Below are 18870 nucleotides of genomic sequence, written 5' to 3'. Positions count from 1 at the left end.
CAGGGCAGAAGCAGCTCCACATCCCCCATCCTGCTCTGCTCACACCCACAGCATAAGGTTACATCACAAGGGAACAGGGCAAAGCCTGCAACAAGCAAAGGCCTGTGGCTCTGACACAGCTGAATTACATTTCTATGATAAGTAACTATGAGTCAAGTTCATTTTGTAAATAAATCCAGTGGTTTTATTAGCTGCCAGGCTCAAACTTGCAGAGTGCCTTGTGTGCTACCAAGCAGTCATCAGAAGGACTAAAGGCAAAGTTGGTTCTCCATCCCCATCTTCTGGCCTCAGCCAGGTGGGCTCAGTGCAGCCAAGAGAAAATGAAGCTGGAGAACAAGTAGTGAAATGGAAAGATGTGATTTTTGGGTTTGGGAAGACTTCTCCAACTCCAGGAACCAAGTGTGACCTAGGCAAAGGTATGCATATATATACCATGCTGCCTATTTTACACTTTGAAGGTATAGCAGGTACTTCACATTTGCTTTGGAGCAAGTGTGCCTGCTGGAAAATTAGCAGAGTAGCCAGCACACAGATAATTAGCCAAATACCTTATTTCACTGAAGGCAAGCCCATACCTTTCCAGACTGAGTGTGAGCTTGTTTGTGAATAGCTGTAAAGGACTTCCAGTGAAAGACTTTCAAATCAACAGATAATCTAGCAAAGCTTCAGAATTTACGCGCAATGCTGCCTATCACATATCTTAAGTCCAGACTTGAGCAAAGACCAGCATACTCCACTGATAGTGATGTTGGCCATAGAGATAATAGCCTCATGAAAAAAAGACTAAGCTTGAAATAAAAAATGCCTCTGTTTTAACTGAGAAGATTGTCAGAACATGGGCAATCAGTCAGGGCAGTGTGTGCTGACAAACCCCCCAAAACTATGCATAGTTGGCCAGGAGAGCTGCTATTCAACATGTACCACCTTCCTCACATTCTTTTGTAATTAAATTTTATTCATTCTTGCAATGAGTAAGCAATAGGAAAGCAACAGATGGACAGAATACTTACCTTTCACCTGTTAAATGAGTATATGGACAGCACTGTGGAAACCCCAGAATGCCCTTCTTTCCTCTTGCTTCCCTCTCAACAAAATATTTAGATCATGAATGAGTTCCAAAAACTAAAAAGTCTGATTCTAGTTCACCTGACTAGCCACTGCCATTACGCAGAAGAAGAAACATGATGAGAAAAGAGACTGTTTCTACTTTTTATCAACGAAGCCTTGGTGTAAGTCAGAACAGAGTTGGTAACTAGAACTGTTGAATATTTATTTGATCTGTTCAGAAAATTGAGAGTGACAAATATTCAGGTATAAGCTACACTAGAACATATGTAAGGTTTCTGTATGGACCAAGCTGTGAGATTCTGCATATGAACACTGATGTCCACAAGAATGCAGGTATTTCCCCTCATTGTTGCTAAGAACACACAAGCACACAAGAGACTGTTTCCTAAGCCTGCCAGGGACCGCTGAGGAGCAGAGCACCCAGAGCCTGCAGTACAAGCCTTAGCCATACCCATGCTAAACACACTGTAGGAAATTCCCACTTTGGATGTACATCAGTGAACAGAAAATAAAACAAAAAAAAACCCTACAATATAACAGAATTGCTGCTTAGGTGGATGTCACTAGGGGCAAGTGCTAATTAGACCATGAAGCATAACTTTTCATTTTCTCACTTGAAACACCTAGTGCATGATTCCACTGACCTGGAAGGATGTATTTAAAGCAAAATTGGCATATTGCCCTGAGATTGTGTAGTGTATATGCAATGGTTTGAAACCCACTGAAACATATTTGAGTGGTATTACTGATAGGAAATCCATAGATTAAGATGGAAACTGCTGTGATCAGTGTTGACAGAGAGTGTTGGCATCTCTTCTGGGAGAGACACCGGTCCCCTGCCAAGTTGTAGGTTGATTTTTTTGAGGTGGATTTTTAATGTGAAATCAGAATCAGAATTATCCAACAAAACAGCCTAGCTAATTCACTGTATTTGCTTTTACAGAGGATATTTAATTTTCTCACTGTGAGCCTACATGGGATCTGATGAGCCTCTTTACATTATTATCAGGTTTTTTCTACTGTTTCTGCTATGTCAGCTGTGCAGTACCTCCTGATACTTAACAAAACACATGAATTGCTATGTCAACAGTGACTACTTGAAAATGGCAATAATTTGTGGAACAACTTGTCAGGGGTGACTTTTAGTTACATTAAAGGATTTTAGAAGAATAGATTTAAGGCTAAAATCCTCAGCCTGTTCTATTCCATGCACATTGAAGTATTTCAAAAGGAATAAGGAGTGTAATTCTTGGACTGATGGATGCTCATCTGAGAAGACACTGAAAGATATAGAGGCAGTTTAGCCAACTCCTACACTACCTTCTCCAGGGACTCTGGATGAATGATTTGCTGAGGAGGAAATGACAGGTTAAGAATATCTAGCAGACTCACTACCCATTATAAATTATTCCTATGGGTGCAAATTAAAGTATTTCACTAGAATATTCTTATACTGGAATGGGACTTTTACAGAGCCCAAACACTTCTTTTTCCAAGAACTCGAGACAAGAGGGAGAGATTTTGGCTGTACATGTATTTTGAGGCCAGCAACATCAGCTATCATTTGTCTCAAAGTGTCTCTTCTTTAGTTAAGCTTTGTAGTGTGTCAGATGGGGCAATTTAAAATTAACTCGTGTTTTTCAGCTGTGTCTGGGAAACATCGGGCATCTTGGTGGCAGGTTACCACCTGGACATACAAAGTGACTGTGTTTCCTGTACTATGTTTCTATACAGAAAAAAATGTATTCTGTGGCTCAGTAGATGTGTAAACATCTTTAAACACCCTTGTCTCAACAAATCTGCATGGTCAATTTCAAGGAAACATGCTATTCCATTCTTATGTTTTGTCATGAAGGAAATAAAAGAAAAAAAAAAAAAGGATTACTGGGATGTTATCTTGCTTACATAATTGCTTCTTCAACTGATAGACTTTGTCTCCTGTTCCTCTGTCTTGCTAGGCAGAATCTTAATCAACAGCATAATGCATTAGAAAGAGCCTACCTGTTGGTACTTGAAATAGTACACTTGAAAGTGTTAAAGAAACTGTAGGCTTCCAATACATTTTCTTTCCATTTCCTGGGTGCTTTTTTTTATAGTAATTCCATAAAGCAGCAAGTGGCAGGTCAGTGAATGATGATAAGCTGGTCAACTGCCAAGAAGGATCTTTCCATTCTGGCCCTCAGTGTAGACTTGGCACTAGTGTATTTCCTGTCACTGAGCAATGTCCTGTCTCTCCCTCAGGTATGTATGTTTTGATGCCTAAAAGCCTAGTTTCACAAATCAGCCACAGTCAACAAACACGTTAGTTGCACAACAGTGCTAAAAAATTCTGAGAAACTCAGTCTGACTCTAAAAATAAATAGTTGTTGTCAAGTTTTCAGACAGCAAAGGGAGAACCTAAGCATTCCCAAAAAATGTAATAAATCTGAAGACAGACTGATACTTTCTTTTCACAGTAACAAAGAAGCCACTGCAGGTCCACTCAAAGAGATAAGTCCAGCCCCCCTCATCTGGCCTCCCCCTGCTCTAGTCAGGCAGCAAAGCAGGAACCAGTGTCACCGAGGGTGAAAAGCGTTAAAACCAGACAGTTTTGTATTACCTGGCTGAGCACAGACATGAGAGAACTTCATTCAGTTCTATCCACAGTTGCAGATTCTCATGTAACAGTAAACCAACTTATGCCTTGGTTCTCCATCTATAAAGATGAGAACAGAATACTTCTAAGATAACATTCCTCTGTTTAGACAAGAGGATAAATTAGGAGACATTTATCTTCCAGTACATATAATTTCAGCCCCAAAAGGCACCTCTTTGGTATTCTGATATAGCAGAATTACTAATAACTGGTTTAGGAAAACAACACCTCCATGTGGCCGCCCTCGATATGCCATGGTTGAAAAGGGAGGTTACCAGAACTACTGTATTTCCTGATGACTCCTTATGAGCAGAAGTGTAAATAGCAGAGAAACTGTGTATAAGTTAAAATCCTCCTTCCCTTTCCTTTCTCTTCCCCCTCAAAATAACTGAAGAGGCAGTATATGGCAGCTACAGTTATTTCTTTATGGTGTCTAAAATTATAGAAATACTTCACTTAGAGGATGATGTATCGTCACTGGGTACCACAGGGTAATCGCAAGGCAGATCCAAGATGGTAATTAATCTGTCCCCCTCCTTTTCAGATTTCAGCCTCAAGGTGTGACCTCCAGACTTTGTTGCCCTTTGCTCCTGCTTGCTGTGTCTGTCCAGTTTGTGTCCCATTCTGACAGGTCTCCATCAGCAGCTCCTGAACAGCTTTCAAACGACAACTTTCTATGTTCAATCATATACTGTCATTACACCAATTTGCCACAGAGTCTATGAATGAACCAGCTTCGTGCACAGTCTGAATAGCATGATATACAGCCATCTGCTTTGGAAAATCAGTTGAACAGATCAAAGCTTGTGAAATTAGATCAAGTGCTCCAGATACAAGGGAAAATCTCACTGACATAATATTGCTCCTCATGGTTTTATTGTTTGGGGCTACACATGCTAGCTCCACAGGATGTTTGGAGGGGCACCCACAGCTCAAAATGTGCAGGAATAAAGATCTTGGCATTCATTTGTTTTTATGACTGCATCTTAAGCAATCCCTTAAGACAGTAAAGTGCATTCTTTTCTCCTGATTTAGACAGTACATCCAGATTAACTAACAACATTGCTATTTTGAATTAGACGCATTTCTCTGTAGTTTAGTAAGTAAGTAACACCTACAAATTAAGCTGGTTTCAGACTCCACCCTACTCATGTTCTCCCTGGGATGTCAAAGGGTAATAATGACTGACAGAGTCTTATTTTAGCTAGAAAAGTGTTCACAGCACAAGAAGGTTCTGGCAATACACACTATCACATTCAAGCTGCAGCATTTTGCTGGAAGTCTGTAAGAGACATGCTAGCTGCCCCAGGCAGGCCACTGTCTGTCCTAAGTGTCCCCTGGGACGTTGCTGCCAGGGCTGAGGGAGCTCCTCTGCAGGCTCTGTGTCCAGGGGAGCCATGCCTCCTGGTGTTTTCCAACACAGGACGTTGCCATCTGCCCACTTCAAATCCCCTAAAATGTCGGCTGAGGGATTCTGAGTCGTTCCTCACTTCCTGTCCTAGATTGCTGAGATATAAATAGCAGCCAGGTGTTAATTAATTCCCATATGCACGCCTGTGTGTGAACGCCACGGGCTTTACCCGTGTGCACTTCTAAGGGGCAAACATTTGTCAGTTACTCCTGGAAGAACTGTTCTCACACAGATAAGGAGCCAGATGCTTAATTAACAAGACTGCTTTCTGTCTCAGACAAAGACTGCTATGCGCATGGTAAACTTGGAAGGCTCTGCTTTGCTGCTCACAAGCAGCTTACACATGCACAGGTGCCTTGGGAGCCCAGCAGCAGCTTGCCCAGCAGGAAGCACTTACCTGAGGGTCTCGATGACCAGGTAAACCTGCGTTAGAGCTATGGGAGCACTGCACAGAGGCAGCAGTACGCTATGTATTTGTGGTATAGGTGAACTCAGAATGGCTGAGGCTCAAAGAGCACTCTGGAGATCCTCCAGTGCCATCCTGTACCCCCAGTTAAGTATTACATATCTTGGGATTTTTTTAGATTAAGTGTATGGGAGCTGTTGGATCATGGCCCAAACTACTGAGGTGAGCACTGAGTCAGCCACAGGAGCACAGGTGAAGGCAATGTACCTGTGTGACCAGAAGGGGTGGAGTCTGGCTCCACCTCTCCTAGATCCCATTTAAGGGCTGACCACCACTGGGGAAGGATCTCTTTCTGGAGATTGCTCCTTTGGAGTTTCCTATTGCAAGCTTAGGATACAGGTGAGCATTTTCCTTTATTCTGATGGTTTCTTTCCAACATGGTACTCTTTTTAATTATGTCATCTGCAAAAAATCTCAGCTACAATACTATTTGGCATTATTCATTCTGTTAACCATACAGGAAGACACAGTCTTTGAGGACTGGTAGTTAAAAATCACAAACATTAGCTGTAATTTTCATATTCTGGGAGAGATAGCATTGACCTTTTTTCCTTGGATGGAGAAGCCTGTTGAGAAACAGGCTTTCAAGCTCTGTATGGACCTGACCTGGGGCGTGAAAGGTAACCATGCTTTCCTCTATGCTAGCCCAGGTCATCTGTACTGGCACTCTGCTGCACTCAAGCTAATTAACCTGGCTAAGAGGCAGTCATTAGCCTGGATACAGTGCCGGCTTAATACAGTTACACCATCTTCAAGATCTAAACTGGTTCCAGATAAAGTTGCTTCTCCGGGTTGGGAAGGTGCAGCTGAGGCTCAGCTAGCACCCCTCAGAGGGTGCTGCACCATGCCCACTTGCCCCAAGATCCTTCTGCAAGCACAGGCAGCCTTAGGCTGGCTGACATGCAGCAGGTGCCAGACATGCTGCATGGACAGCAGGAAGTGCGTCAGAGGCTGAGCTGTGTGCGTGGCTCATTTACCTGTGACTTCTGCCACAGGCTCTGTGAAAAAGCCAGTCTCCTAGATCCAAGGTGAATTATAGGAGAGAAGTGCAACAAACAGCTGGAAATGCAAACACTGAGGCTCCTGCATTGGGGGAGACATAGTCCAACCACCTGCAAGCCTCACAGTGTGTCCAGAGGAGGCCATCAGTAGTTAGGAGGTGCATTTATTCATACACTCGAAGCACAGATTTGGCATAGGGCTAAGAGAGATTAACCTGGGGTTGAGGTACAGGGACAAATGACCATATTGGCGTTTCTGCCAAGCTCCAGTTTGAATGGACATTCCACTGTTAGACTCCCTAAGCCTTCTAGTACCAGACTGACCACAGTCTCATCTACAGATTGTACACGTGGTTACATCACCGATCCTTCTTGCAATGCCAAAAGAATGAATGATTAAATTATTAATTTAATTAAATTTGCCTCAAATTACCCACTACAGAAGCACTGCCTGCTGCCTTCTTATTGAGGGTGTAAGAAGAAAAAGTCAGGATGCTGCCTGACTTTGTAATGGCAGCTGCATCTTCCCTCCTGACAGCAGACAGGCAGCTCATGCTGGTTACCAGTATGATGATTACCACCATCAACAACCAACACAACGAATCTGCAGCTATGAAAATCAACACCACAAAATGCACTAACGGTTGTTGAGGTTGATGCAGAAGAGGTTCAAAATATCCTGACAACTTTGGAAGCAAAACCAGTGAAGCAGCAGAAGTTCAAATCAGATGTGTATTTGTATGCTTCTAGAGAAAACGAAACGTTTCACTCCAAACTAAACAGAAGAGTACTAAAACACAGAGACCTGGCAATAACTTCTCAAACAGCTGTTGTCACAAAGTAGTCTGGTATATCTTCAGCCTCTATGGACTTGGATAGAGGAGTATTATTTTTAAAAAGATGGTACAGAGGACGCAAGGGGCTAGGAAAAAAAACACAATAACATCAGAAATTGTTGGTATTAGTCCAAATTCTAATGGTAAAAGGGAAAGTTAAAAGGTGTTGTGGAATTAAAACGCACCAATATGATAGAATCAGCAGCAAAATCTACCAAATAAATCTGCTGCAAAAAGGAGATGGTGTCTAAAATAATGAAGCATGTACACAACTATACATGGATAGATAAGATTAAATGACTACAGTAATAGGCTAGTGTTAACTTACGTGTTTATAGAATAACAATAAAGGTTACAGAGCAAAATGCAGTCTGGAAAAACTATCCATTTTAGACTTGGTGGTTATATTAAAAAAAAATCAAGGAAAAGGTCAATTGCAGTAGCACACAAATGTTTTGACTTGGTCAGCAAATTAAAACAAAAATCAAAAACAGGGAAAATATTGCTTTGGTCAACCCCAAGCATTTCTTTAATACACAGAAATGTGTTTTCCTTTGTAGCAGAATCTCCAACTAGTTCATTTTAATCTTTTTTTATTGCCTCTCTTTTTCCAGTTGAAAAATAAGTGTGACATAGAAATGGAAAAGAGCAAATGTTTCAGAAGCTGAAACCAAGCATTTGTATCTAGAGCATAGGTATTTAATACATTCAATTTTTTATTTGCTTTGTACCTTCCTTTCTTTTAAGCATTACAATGAATTTGATTTCTCAGGTGTTGCAGTGAACCTGAAATATGTCTTTTTGTCAATGTCATGCCATTCTTCTAAGGAACCCATAAATAGCAGGAGTGTTCCATAATTATTCTCTGTTTTGGTTCTTTTTTGACCTTTCTTATAAGGGTCCTCTATTTCTATACAAATGTTAGGAAATATTGTCTTTGAACCTCATCTGTTCTCTCCTGAACACTGAGACTTGCAGCTAATTGTCTTAAAGCTTTAAGGACACTGAGAGGGTTTGAAATTAATATAGAAGTAGGATTAAATATATAAAAAAAAGATTCATTTTTATTGCCTTCATGCCTCTGGAAATAGCATTTTAGCTTAATGAGCTGGAGGCTAAAAAGTGTCAAATATTGTACTGACTTGGCAAAAGAGGAGCTTTCATTAGCAGATGGACAATAGCAGAGATGATGGATTTGACAGATCTATCCAGTGTTTTCAAGAACTCATTGAATTAATTGTTCTAAATAGCGGGTATTGCAACATGTTGGGCTGGGGAAGGGAATTAAATCACTCAGAATGAAAAGTTATTAAACAAGAAGGCAGTGAGGATGAAGGCCCACTTGTTAGTGCTGCACTGAGAAGAAGCAATGTGGCTGAGTATGGGCCCAGCCCCACTCCTGTACACAGTGAGGAGGGGTCACAGCCAAGCCCTGGAGTAGACACTCCTGGAGCCTTCTTCAGATTCTGCCTGGTACAACTAAGGAAGCTGTAGAAACTCAAATGCCAGTGCATGACAGAAGAAACAAAAGCTGTACTAGCTATCTCAAGTCTCCTAAAAATGTTCTTCATTGCCTACGTCATAAAAATGTAAGATATAAAATGCATGATTTCATATTTAAGCCAAGGGATGGATGACTCATATCAAAATTAGCTCCATGAAAGTCAAGTTGGGAAAGTGGGCACTTAAAATTCTGAGGTCTTCAACTTGGTCTTAAAATCTCTGACTTCCAGGAATACTGAGGAGAGAGATTCTGATAACAACACATAACAAAATATCAGGCTTCAGGTAAGATTTCACTGCCTACTAAATGTTGGCATGCAGAGACTACTAGGCATGGGTCACTGCTGGAAGGAATGGATATCTATGGAGGTGGAACAGAAGAGAGTTTTTATAACAGTATTTCGAATGGTCCTTCAAATACTGCTCATGTATTTACAGCTATTAGCAGTCCTAGTTGGGATTGTCAAGGGTAAATGGAAAGATGAAGAAGAAAATTAAATGTAGGAACTTGCTAGTATAGAAATACAGTACTATTTCATAAGTGTTCTTAGTGCTGGTGCATATACATCTGCACACATGTTCACAAGGAGGGGGTATGTATGCATTTATTCATTTCATGGGAGGCTACAATAAGCTAGAACTCAATTTAAAGACCAGCCATTTTTAAGGTACAGCCTTTGTATATCTAATCCTATTCTCTAATCTGCTTTTCCAAAAAAGTTTAGGATGATTATGCCCTACATACTTTTTAAGAAGCATTTTAATATTTGAGCCATTACGGGAGGTCTAAAAAATAACAGTTAATATCTAGATGATGACTTCTCTTTGAAAGTATAACTAAAGGCCAAACCAAAGGTTGGGGTCATGAAAACCACCATGTCATCAGATTAGTTTTAAGGAACATGCGTTATCTTCTTTAAAGTCTCGTTCTATTTCACTGAAATTGAAGAGAGATTTGCAATTGACAGCAGTGAAATAAGGTCAGAGCTACAGCTGATGTCTAATTAATAAACTATGTCCATTCCATCTGTCCTACAAAATGTCTGAGAGGGAGCATAAGGTAAAACATCTCTATCCTGAGTTGGTACTGCTTAAAACCTGCATAGAAATAACAGTGAGAGCACTAGAAGTATTTAATCCTCTGAAGTATCCAAACATTTGTGCCAGCACATTTCATCACGTTTCCATTTTGAGGAGTTTTGTGGGTAAATTATAGAGTAAGAATTCAAATGACAAGAAACTGTGGGTGTGCTTGTGTACATATAGTGGCAGATCCTGCACACCCACTCTCCTATGTAGGTGCCTGAACCCTACCAAGAAATGCAAAGTAAGTTTTTCTGATTCAGTAAGGTGTGCCCCATTGTCTCCAGGTGAGGTGTATAATATGGGTTGGCAATCTCCCTTTTGGGCTTTGTCTTGACAATTCAGCAAATGGCTTTAGGGCTCCTACTCCAAAACCACCACAGCCACATGACTGAAACAGTAATCCAGTACAATAAATGCATTCTGAGGGTTCAAATTTGTTCAAAAACTGTTGACAGGTAACATGCATTCACATGGTTGGATGCTGGGTAAGGAATGTATTATTTGGGCCTCCCATGTTAACTGTGTGTTGAACTGTCAATAAATCATCTTTTCGTAGCTAGAAGATAACTTGTATAAAATTTATACAATATGTTGTGGCTAATTTTGAAGAAAATAAATTGAATCATAGAATCATCTGATCTGCACTGAACTCACATTGTGTGGTGCTGAGATGACACAGATAGACTGTACACCTGCCTGTGGAACTGCGGCCGCAGAGACAGTGAAATCTGAGTTAAAAGAGAGCATCAGCAGAAGAAAGTAGGAACAGTCAAGCTGTGAGAGGAACAGACCACCACTCAATTGTTTTTTTTCCCTGTTAACTGAGTTAACAATAATGGAAAACCTAAAGAGAGGGGTCTCTGTAGCCTGCACACAACCACATTCTGACTCCAAACAGAATGGGAAGTCTGCCTCCAAGCCATTGCATATTACATAAGCACCATTTATGTTAAGTGTACATAAAATTGTGAAGCTCTTACATCTGTTTCACTAATCAAATCACAGTGCTAAGCAATTACCCAGAGACTCCTGTATTTGCAAACATCATGATGTTTGTAGCGTCCTTCCCCTTTCACTACATTTATTCTATAGCAGAGTCTGTACCCACACGTGCATGCACAGGTACCACACATTCACAAAGGAAACACCTCTACTATTTACACCAACCTGCCCTGGACTGCTCTCTGACACCCTGACCACATAGAATGAGGGGCCCATGTCTGTATTAGTCGTCTCCAAAATAAGGGGATTGCACCTGAACACACATAGTGGGACAAACTGCTGCCCAAGCAGTTCCCAGCCGTTCCCAGGACTGCTACCCGCCCCGTGGGGCTGAGCTCAGCACCCAGACACCTGCTCCCTCCCTAATTTACGGGCATAGATGCAGTGACAGTGTCTCCTAGTGGCAGCATTCTTAAAGGAATACATTCAAACTCCACGCCTCAAACTCACACTCTTCAAAAGCGCACAAAATACGGAACTGTTGCTAGATTTTTAGAGTACTAAAATACCATCATTCATAAAATATCCCAAGTTGGAAAGGACCCACAAGGGTCACTGACTCCAACTCCTGGCTCTGCATAGGACCACTCAGGAATCAGACCCTATGCCCACACTCTCCTTGAACTCTGGCAGCTCCGTGGAGGCTGTTCTATGCTCCCCACCCTCTCTCTGTTGAAGAACCTTTTCCTGATATCCAATCTGACTCTCCTCTTTTTACCCACTTGAGTGGGTAACAAGGAAATAGCTTTAACACTTGATATCTGATGATTAGATCACAAGCTGATTTAACATCTGAAACCTCTCTCTATGTTATGAAAATATGTTTAAAAAAAAAACTGTTGCAATTATTTCCTTTTGAAGCAGTAACACTGAAGAGAGAAGTGAGAGGCATAACCCAGGGGGAAGCAAGGAGCCTATGCAGTGTCCATCTCATTTACGCTTTATGTCCTCTTAGAGCCCGTAAAAGCAAAGTAAAGGCTAAAAAGCTCTGCCTCCTTCAGGAGGAAGTAGTCAGCCTCCAGAGATTCCACCTGAGCACTATGCAATGCACACATTGGAGAATGCGGACTGCTGTCACTGTGTCTCTGGACCACATTAGATCTCAGGTAAGGTGACTGTGGCAGAGGGGGATGCTTAGACAGAGAGCATGAAAACAAGCAACTCCTAACAGCACCAACAATTGCTTCCAGCCCTTCCTCCTCGAACCTTCTAGCACAAACTAAACTCCTCAAATCCATCCTGGTAAATGAGATGGGTACAGAGTTGTGACAGGAGGACCTCACAGGCAAGGTGAGCGCATTCCTCAGTGAGACAAAGCACCAGCAGCTGGAACTGCAGCAAGGCAGACCCACAGGCCTGACCCTGCCATGTCAGAGGATATTCCCTTTCTCATTTTCAGATGATTGAAGTTTCCTGTTGTCCACATTTTCTTTCTTGGAACAGGAAGTTTTAGGTGGCAAATTCCCATACATGTGTAACTTTCCTCAAATTAAGTATTAAAAGAAAAACAGTGGAGAGGTACAGACAAGGAAGTCTTTCCTAGTAAATCCTGGTCCTGAATAACCACTGCTTTTTGTGAATGTAATACAGATTTGCCTTCCCCTATGTGTACACAGAAGCCTTATCATTTGCCACGTGCCCTGTCACATTCCCAACACCTCCAATTTGGAGACTTCATGTAAACTTTCCTGTTAGAGGAGAAAATAACGCACTGCAAAACGCCGCGGTTGGAGTTGTTCTATCGCAACAAAATAGCGACTGTATGTACTACCAACCTCAACTAACACCACTGAGCACCACAGAGCCACCAGACGCTGTGCCAGCACACACACAGCCCGTCCCACCTCTCGCAGGGGTCTCTCCGTGTACCTGTGTGTGGCTGAGACACACTGCGCTGCGCACAGCAATGGGCACTCTCTGCCACCTGTCTCTTTTCCACTGCACCAGTGCCGATGGAAAGCCTTCCTCGAACAGCCCGGATGGTCCCGAATTTGTTTCCCTGACGGTCCTTACGACGCCTGAGCTCGCCGGCCTTAATGCCAGTACGTAAAGCTTATTTCTCTCCTCAGCTTCTCACCTGAGGGGGGGAAAGATGACAATTCAGGTTCTCAGCAGTGCAAAGGGATTGACACGAGACACACATCCCGCTCAGCTACAATTGGACACCAGTTGAAACGCACCAGGTAAGAGCGCTGGCCTGTTTCTGTCTCAGTGAATTTCCTGAGAAGTTTGAAAACAAGGCCTAAACTTTGTGTTCCTTTCGTCTTGCTGACCATTTAGTTCTGAGCAATAAGGACAGCAATATCACACATCTACAGAAGCATCTCTAACTCTGGTGCTCCCATCTCCTTTAGCCACCTGCTCAGTCAGCTTCTCTGAAGTGCATTTCTCCTCCTGTACACATTACCCCCTAGGGTGGCAGACCCCTGCTGCAGCCTGCTCTCATCAGGTCTCTTCCCATTAAACCCTGCCACAGCAAACCACTGGCCCCACAGCCTCCCTCTTTGGGATGGAATGGTGGGCAGCCGAAGCATGCTGAGCAGAGTGGGGTCTAGGAAGCAGAAGCACACAGAGCCACAGCCATGGGATGCAAACTCCTTCTGAACCTCTTTTTCAAGGCTCCATCCCTGGGGCCTGTCCTGTTCTTGAAGAACCAATGCTGGCACTCCCACACTCCGGGTCGACTGCTCTGCAAGGAGCATGTCCCTTTGGCCATGTAGGTGATGGGACAACTGTGTGCACACGCCCCAGCCATGTGCTGGTAAATCCGCTCCATCTCTGCGCCCAAGAACCACACCAGCCATACAAACAGAGCTTGCTCTTGCGCCCTGTCCTCAGAGAGTCCCATCCAGAGCAGATCATGCTGATACAACCTGACAACATCCAGGGATAAAGGGGAAGCTCACACCAGACGCAGCCTAATGCTAGTCTGTATTAGAAGAGGGCAACCAGAGATCAGGGGAACCTTTTCTTTTCTCTCCCACTACCTGCAAAGCGAGGATCCCACAGCAGATCCTCATGATCCCCTTTCGTGGGACAGGGACTTGGGCAGGAAAATGGACATGGACGGGGACAGGTCTCCGTTGCAGGACTGCTGTCCCACCGGGCTCCGTGCCTCTCCTCAAAGCCTCTTGTATAACCCTTCGCCCTTCCCAGCATCTCCCTCGCTTGTTTGGCACAAATCTCCCGAATTGCAAAACTCCTGCAGAAGTTGGATCCGCGCTGCCTTCCTTCCCCAGGGCCGGGCAGGGACAGCTCCCGGCTGGTCCCGGAGCACGGGCCGCGGTTATGGCGAGGAGCATGCCCGGCTCCACCGGCAGCGCTCCGGCAGGTGCTCTACGCTCATTTATTTACCCTCCGGGGCTGAAAGAAAGAAGCGGCGGGAATAGAAACCAAAACCCCTCCAGCGGTTCGGACGTGAATTCCCTTCCCCTCTTCTCCCTCCCGAACGCGGCTGCCCGCTCCTCGCTGCCCAGCGGCGCAGCCGAGGGTTAACAATGACACAGCCGACACGCGGCCGCCGCAGACGCACAATGCGGGACCCCCCGCTTCCCAGTCCCTCCCTCCGCACCGGCGCTCCCCTCACCCTTCCGTCGACGCCATGGTGCCGAGAGCCCCCCTGTTTCCTCGGCAGCCCGGACAGCGGGGCTGAACGGCGGCGGTTCTGCGGGTGTCCCTCTCTCGCCTCGGGGAAGCGGCGCGCGGTTGCTGGTAATCCTCGGGGCCGCGCCAGGCGGGGACCGGCGGCTCCGCTCGGCGCCTCCCGCCCCGCCACCGCCACCTCCCGCCCGCCGAGCGCTCCGGCCGGGCCTGGCGGGGCGAGAAGCCGCTGGCACCGCTGCGGTCCCGCGGCGCCTGTGTGTGCGTGTGTGTGTGTGTGTGTGTGTGCGTGTGCGTGTGTGTGTGTGCGCGCCCGCCGAGAGGTGGGGGTGACTTCACATCGGCGCGGCGCTGGCTGAGGCAGGATTGGAAGGTTTAGCCTTCTAGCTGTGGATTTGCCGTCTATCCCTCTCTATTTTAGGCAAGGGCTGACATCACCGGCCGCCGGTACTCCTATAAATCCCCCCAACCTCTCGCTCAAAGGACAGAAAGGAAAGGGGAGGGGGCAGCGAGCCCCTCGCAGGGGGAGGGCCGCTCACTACCTGCCCCGCACCGCCCCGTCGGGACCCCCGGGCAGGAGCGGGCCGGGCCACCTCCCGCCGCCTCTCGCTCCCCGCCCGCCCGTCCGCTCGCCACCGCGGCCCGGCAGCCGCTCCCCGCCGCCGAGTAACCTGCCCGGGGCGAGCGGGGCTCGGGGCCGCCCGCCGGGGAACGCCGGCCCGGCGACGGCGCGGTAGTGCCCCCTGACGGGCAGGCGGCGGCGACGCGGCACCACCTGCGCTGGTGGCACTGTGGTGCCCCGGCGGCTCCGAGCGCTGCGCCGCGCTGAGGGACGCGGGGACGGCATGAGGCAGGCCGGGCGCTGAGCGGGAGTTGTGCCGGGCTGCCGTCCGCGAGGAGTTGCTTGCTCCTCTCCCCAGCCGATGTAGAGGTCCTCACCTGTCTGAAAGGAGGTGCTTGAGGTAGTTTGGCATCTTAGAAAGAGGTTCTTGAGCTCTGGAAGAGGTGCAGGCGCGGCTGTAGCAGCCTCCTCCCGCGGTAAGACTTCACTTTCATCCCTCGGAATAAACTTTGGGGTGGTACACACTGCCAGGGAGCAGCGATGGTGTTGCTGCCCAACCCAGCACCAATCAGCTGTTTGTTGCCTGATCGGTAGTGACTGAACCTAAACGGGGTCGGCGCTGAGGCAGAGATGGAGGATCAGTAAATACTCACCAAGGCTGATCGGCAGTAAAAAGAGAGGAGTGAGAGCTCAGACTGGAATTAATGCAGACTTCTGCAGTTCAGCGTGCTTAGCTCTCTCCAGGATGAATCACGGAGGAAGAAACATTCAGGGCCCATTCGTCTCAGTCACGGCGGCAAAGAACAACGCGAGGTAGAGCGGGGCAGGTACAGTGCCGCAGCTGAGAGGAGCACCAGCTCGCAGTCCCTCATGAAATCAGCATTACCATTGGGATGTCAAAATTCCTATTTAATGTACTCATTAAGAAGAGCTCTCAGTCGGCAAGCCGTGCTCCAATAAACAATTATATCCCTTTCTCCTTCTTTCATTTTATTCTCTGTTGCGGTGTCAGGAAAGAAAGAAAAAACATCTTGACCTTTTGCAAGTCTACACTCCTCCAGAACTATCATCTAATTTCCTCAATCCTGTTCTGTCAGAGGGGGAGTACCATAATTCATTCACTGAAACATGTTCCTCCCAGTGATTTTTCATATTTAGTTCAGAATTTTTCTTGCCGTACAGTTCGCAAGCCAAGCACAACCTCTTTGGCAGTAGGAAATAGACAAACAATATGAAGTAATTCACTTTGGTTGTAGACCTTAAAATAAAGGGCTTAAACTGAGCCCTTAACTAAAACCTGGTCCTGTCGCCACTGAAAATAAGGGAAGTGCAAAAGCATTTAGTTCTTCGGCCCAGGAAAGCAAAAAGGAATCATGTGGAACATTCCTACGTGCTAGTTGCCCATTTAGCAGTAAACTGCAGATTCAAAAGTGGAGGGGAACTACAGAGCACGGAGAAACTCTGAACAAGATTTCATAGCATCAGAGAAATGGGAGTAGGAAACAGACTTGTTAGCTTCTAAGACCCACAGCCATGCCATAGGCTTGGCAGAACATGACTTCAGGATCCAAGTCATTGGTGGGCGTGCTTAATTCTTTCATCAGCTCTTCACATCCAACTGTTGCTGTGACCTGGTTTGGGCACTGTAAAAATCTGCAGGTTCTACAAATTCCAGGGTGTCGCAGATGAATTATCTATGATGGGAGGCATTCCTCTGTCCTCCTTCCTCAACTTTTTCCATCTTCCATCTTCATTCATAACTGAACAGAGGAAAATGATGTAGTGAGAAGAAGTTAAGAACCACGAGGAGACCAAAGTCTCTCCACTGGACAACATTCCCAACAGGAGAATCTCACGCTTTGATGTCAGAAAGTCCAGGCAGGAAAAGCCTCTGCTCAGTGTGACACCTGGCCATAATTCTTTACCTTGTTGCATTTCAGTTATTTTGACAAAAAAATATGGAGCAGATGAAACTGGAACTTGTGCTGAGGTCTTCAGAGATCTTTGAAATAATCCACATGGAAAAATGTTTTGCCAAGTGTGTTTCAGGTTTTCATCCACTCTCTGAGTACATTTCGTTGAAGTGGTTCATGTACAACAATAGCATCACTGGGTTTATGAAGAAAAGAAGGTCCTTGTTATTTATGCAGTAATTGAATTATGTGCTGATGCTGCCTTTCAGTGTGCATGAAGAGCCTCAATGAGAGTCACATGCAAACAGACAAGGGCAACAGAGAGTCCCTGGGGTGCGACACAGATAAAACAACAAGGAATTTAAATAATCAGACGTGGGTATGTAGGTTAAAAAAACAAACCATGGTTTATTTAAACGTGTAAAGTACTTTGGAGGGAAAAAAGATTACATTGTACTATGGCAATAGAAATAGCACATACTGTAACAAGCTCATCCATCATAATGAATTCAGGCTACTCTTTGCAGCCTCCTACTCCTGTCAGTCAGACTGACCTTCGAGAGAGGCTCGTCAGTGACTTCTCTTGGGGACTCCATACTACAGATTAATTTTGGTCACAATTTGCTGTCCTGTATCTGTACATCAGACTTGGGAGCAGGGCATCACCTTCCCACCAGGGGAGACAGGTGAAAAATGGCAAAACTTCTCATGCACTATGACATTTAGTCATTAATTGAGAGTAGCCTGATGGAGCATCTGATCCTAGGGCGAATTACCAGGGTGTCTGCCTTAACCTTATCCCAGACGTGTCTCACCACTGGGATAAAAAGCCTAAAGCAGCAGAGACTGTGAGAAATATCATGATAATTACAAAATGCCATTTCCAGACACAGCTTTTTATTTCAGGTTCTTTTCAATCCAGTCTTTGAAAGGAATCGCTTTGGTGAAACCACTGTAGAGTTCTAGGCTGCAAGTTTTATCATAACCCCAGCTCACTAATCCCATCAGGTGCCACCTTAGCTCAGGAGATGCTTTTCCTGGTAAACTTATGGCTGCAATCCCACCAGTCTCAGCAGGGCAGATATTTGAAAAGGCTGAGTGGTCCTGTTTGGCACAGAACATGCTGTCGGTGATGCTGACCTGTATCCCATTGTCCTCATACTGTTGCTCACACAACAGTGAGTCCACCATTTGAACAGCTCCCATGCGGATTGTGTCGTTCTTGTATCCAGGATCTTTAATATCAGCCAATACCTTCCAGCCAGTAACCATTATTTTTAAATCCTCTGTGGATGAAGTCAAGTCATGAGAAGATGCCAAGCAAATGGGTTGAACACGACTGCTGATTCTGGCTTTGTCCAAAAGTTTTATGACAGCTATGTCAGAATCAAGTAATATGGGGTCATAATTGGGATGCACTATGATGGCAGAAATCTGAGGAGGAAACAGAACAGGAACAACTGTTGCATCAATAGCAATGGAAAATCAGCAGTGCTATTTCCATTTTTTCACATTTTAGTTTGCATTCTTATGGGGACTGCTGAGTCACAGCCTGAACCACTGATTGATCATCTGGAAAAAGACCCAGTCAGCCCTGGCAGCTCAGGTGAAGGCAATTCACCTGTGCAACTGGAAGAGGGTGGAGCCTCTTTGACCTCATTTAAGGGCTGATCTCCACTGAGAAGGGATCTCTTGTTGGAGATTACTCCATTGTAGAGTTTCATCAGTGAGCTTAGATCCTTGGAGATGGGTGAGTATTTTTTTGTAATATCTTTTCATTGTGCTGG

The 18870-nt window shown here is 45.1% G+C and overlaps 2 protein-coding genes across 4 annotated transcripts in view; both read right to left on the bottom strand.

Moving 5' to 3' along the window:
* Positions 1 to 15043, bottom strand: part of SLC1A2 (solute carrier family 1 member 2) — a 74381-nt gene extending 59338 nt beyond the window's left edge. The window contains exon 1 of one of the 2 annotated variants that reach the window (XM_065754987.1): positions 14595 to 15043. In XM_065754987.1, the coding sequence (XP_065611059.1) occupies positions 14595 to 14611 (17 nt within the window). In that variant the 5' untranslated portion in view covers positions 14612 to 15043. Of the gene's footprint in view, positions 1 to 12877; positions 13003 to 14594 lie in introns of those variants that run through there. The other variant, XM_065754988.1, reaches the window with a different exon arrangement.
* Positions 15044 to 17937: 2894 nt separating this feature from the next.
* Positions 17938 to 18870, bottom strand: part of PAMR1 (peptidase domain containing associated with muscle regeneration 1) — a 54372-nt gene continuing 53439 nt past the window's right edge. For both annotated transcript variants that reach the window (XM_065754981.1, XM_065754980.1), the window contains one exon: positions 17938 to 18517. In XM_065754981.1, the coding sequence (XP_065611053.1) occupies positions 17981 to 18517 (537 nt within the window). In that variant the 3' untranslated portion in view covers positions 17938 to 17980. The remainder of the gene's footprint in view (positions 18518 to 18870) is intronic.

Source organism: Cyrtonyx montezumae, unplaced genomic scaffold (assembly GCF_038088225.1).
Source record: "Cyrtonyx montezumae isolate F1298 unplaced genomic scaffold, pur_monq_1.0 scaffold_10, whole genome shotgun sequence".
Lineage (NCBI taxonomy): Eukaryota > Metazoa > Chordata > Aves > Galliformes > Odontophoridae > Cyrtonyx > Cyrtonyx montezumae.
The sequence above is the reverse complement of the archived record's forward strand: the minus strand, read 5'-3'. Positions and strand labels throughout refer to the sequence as shown.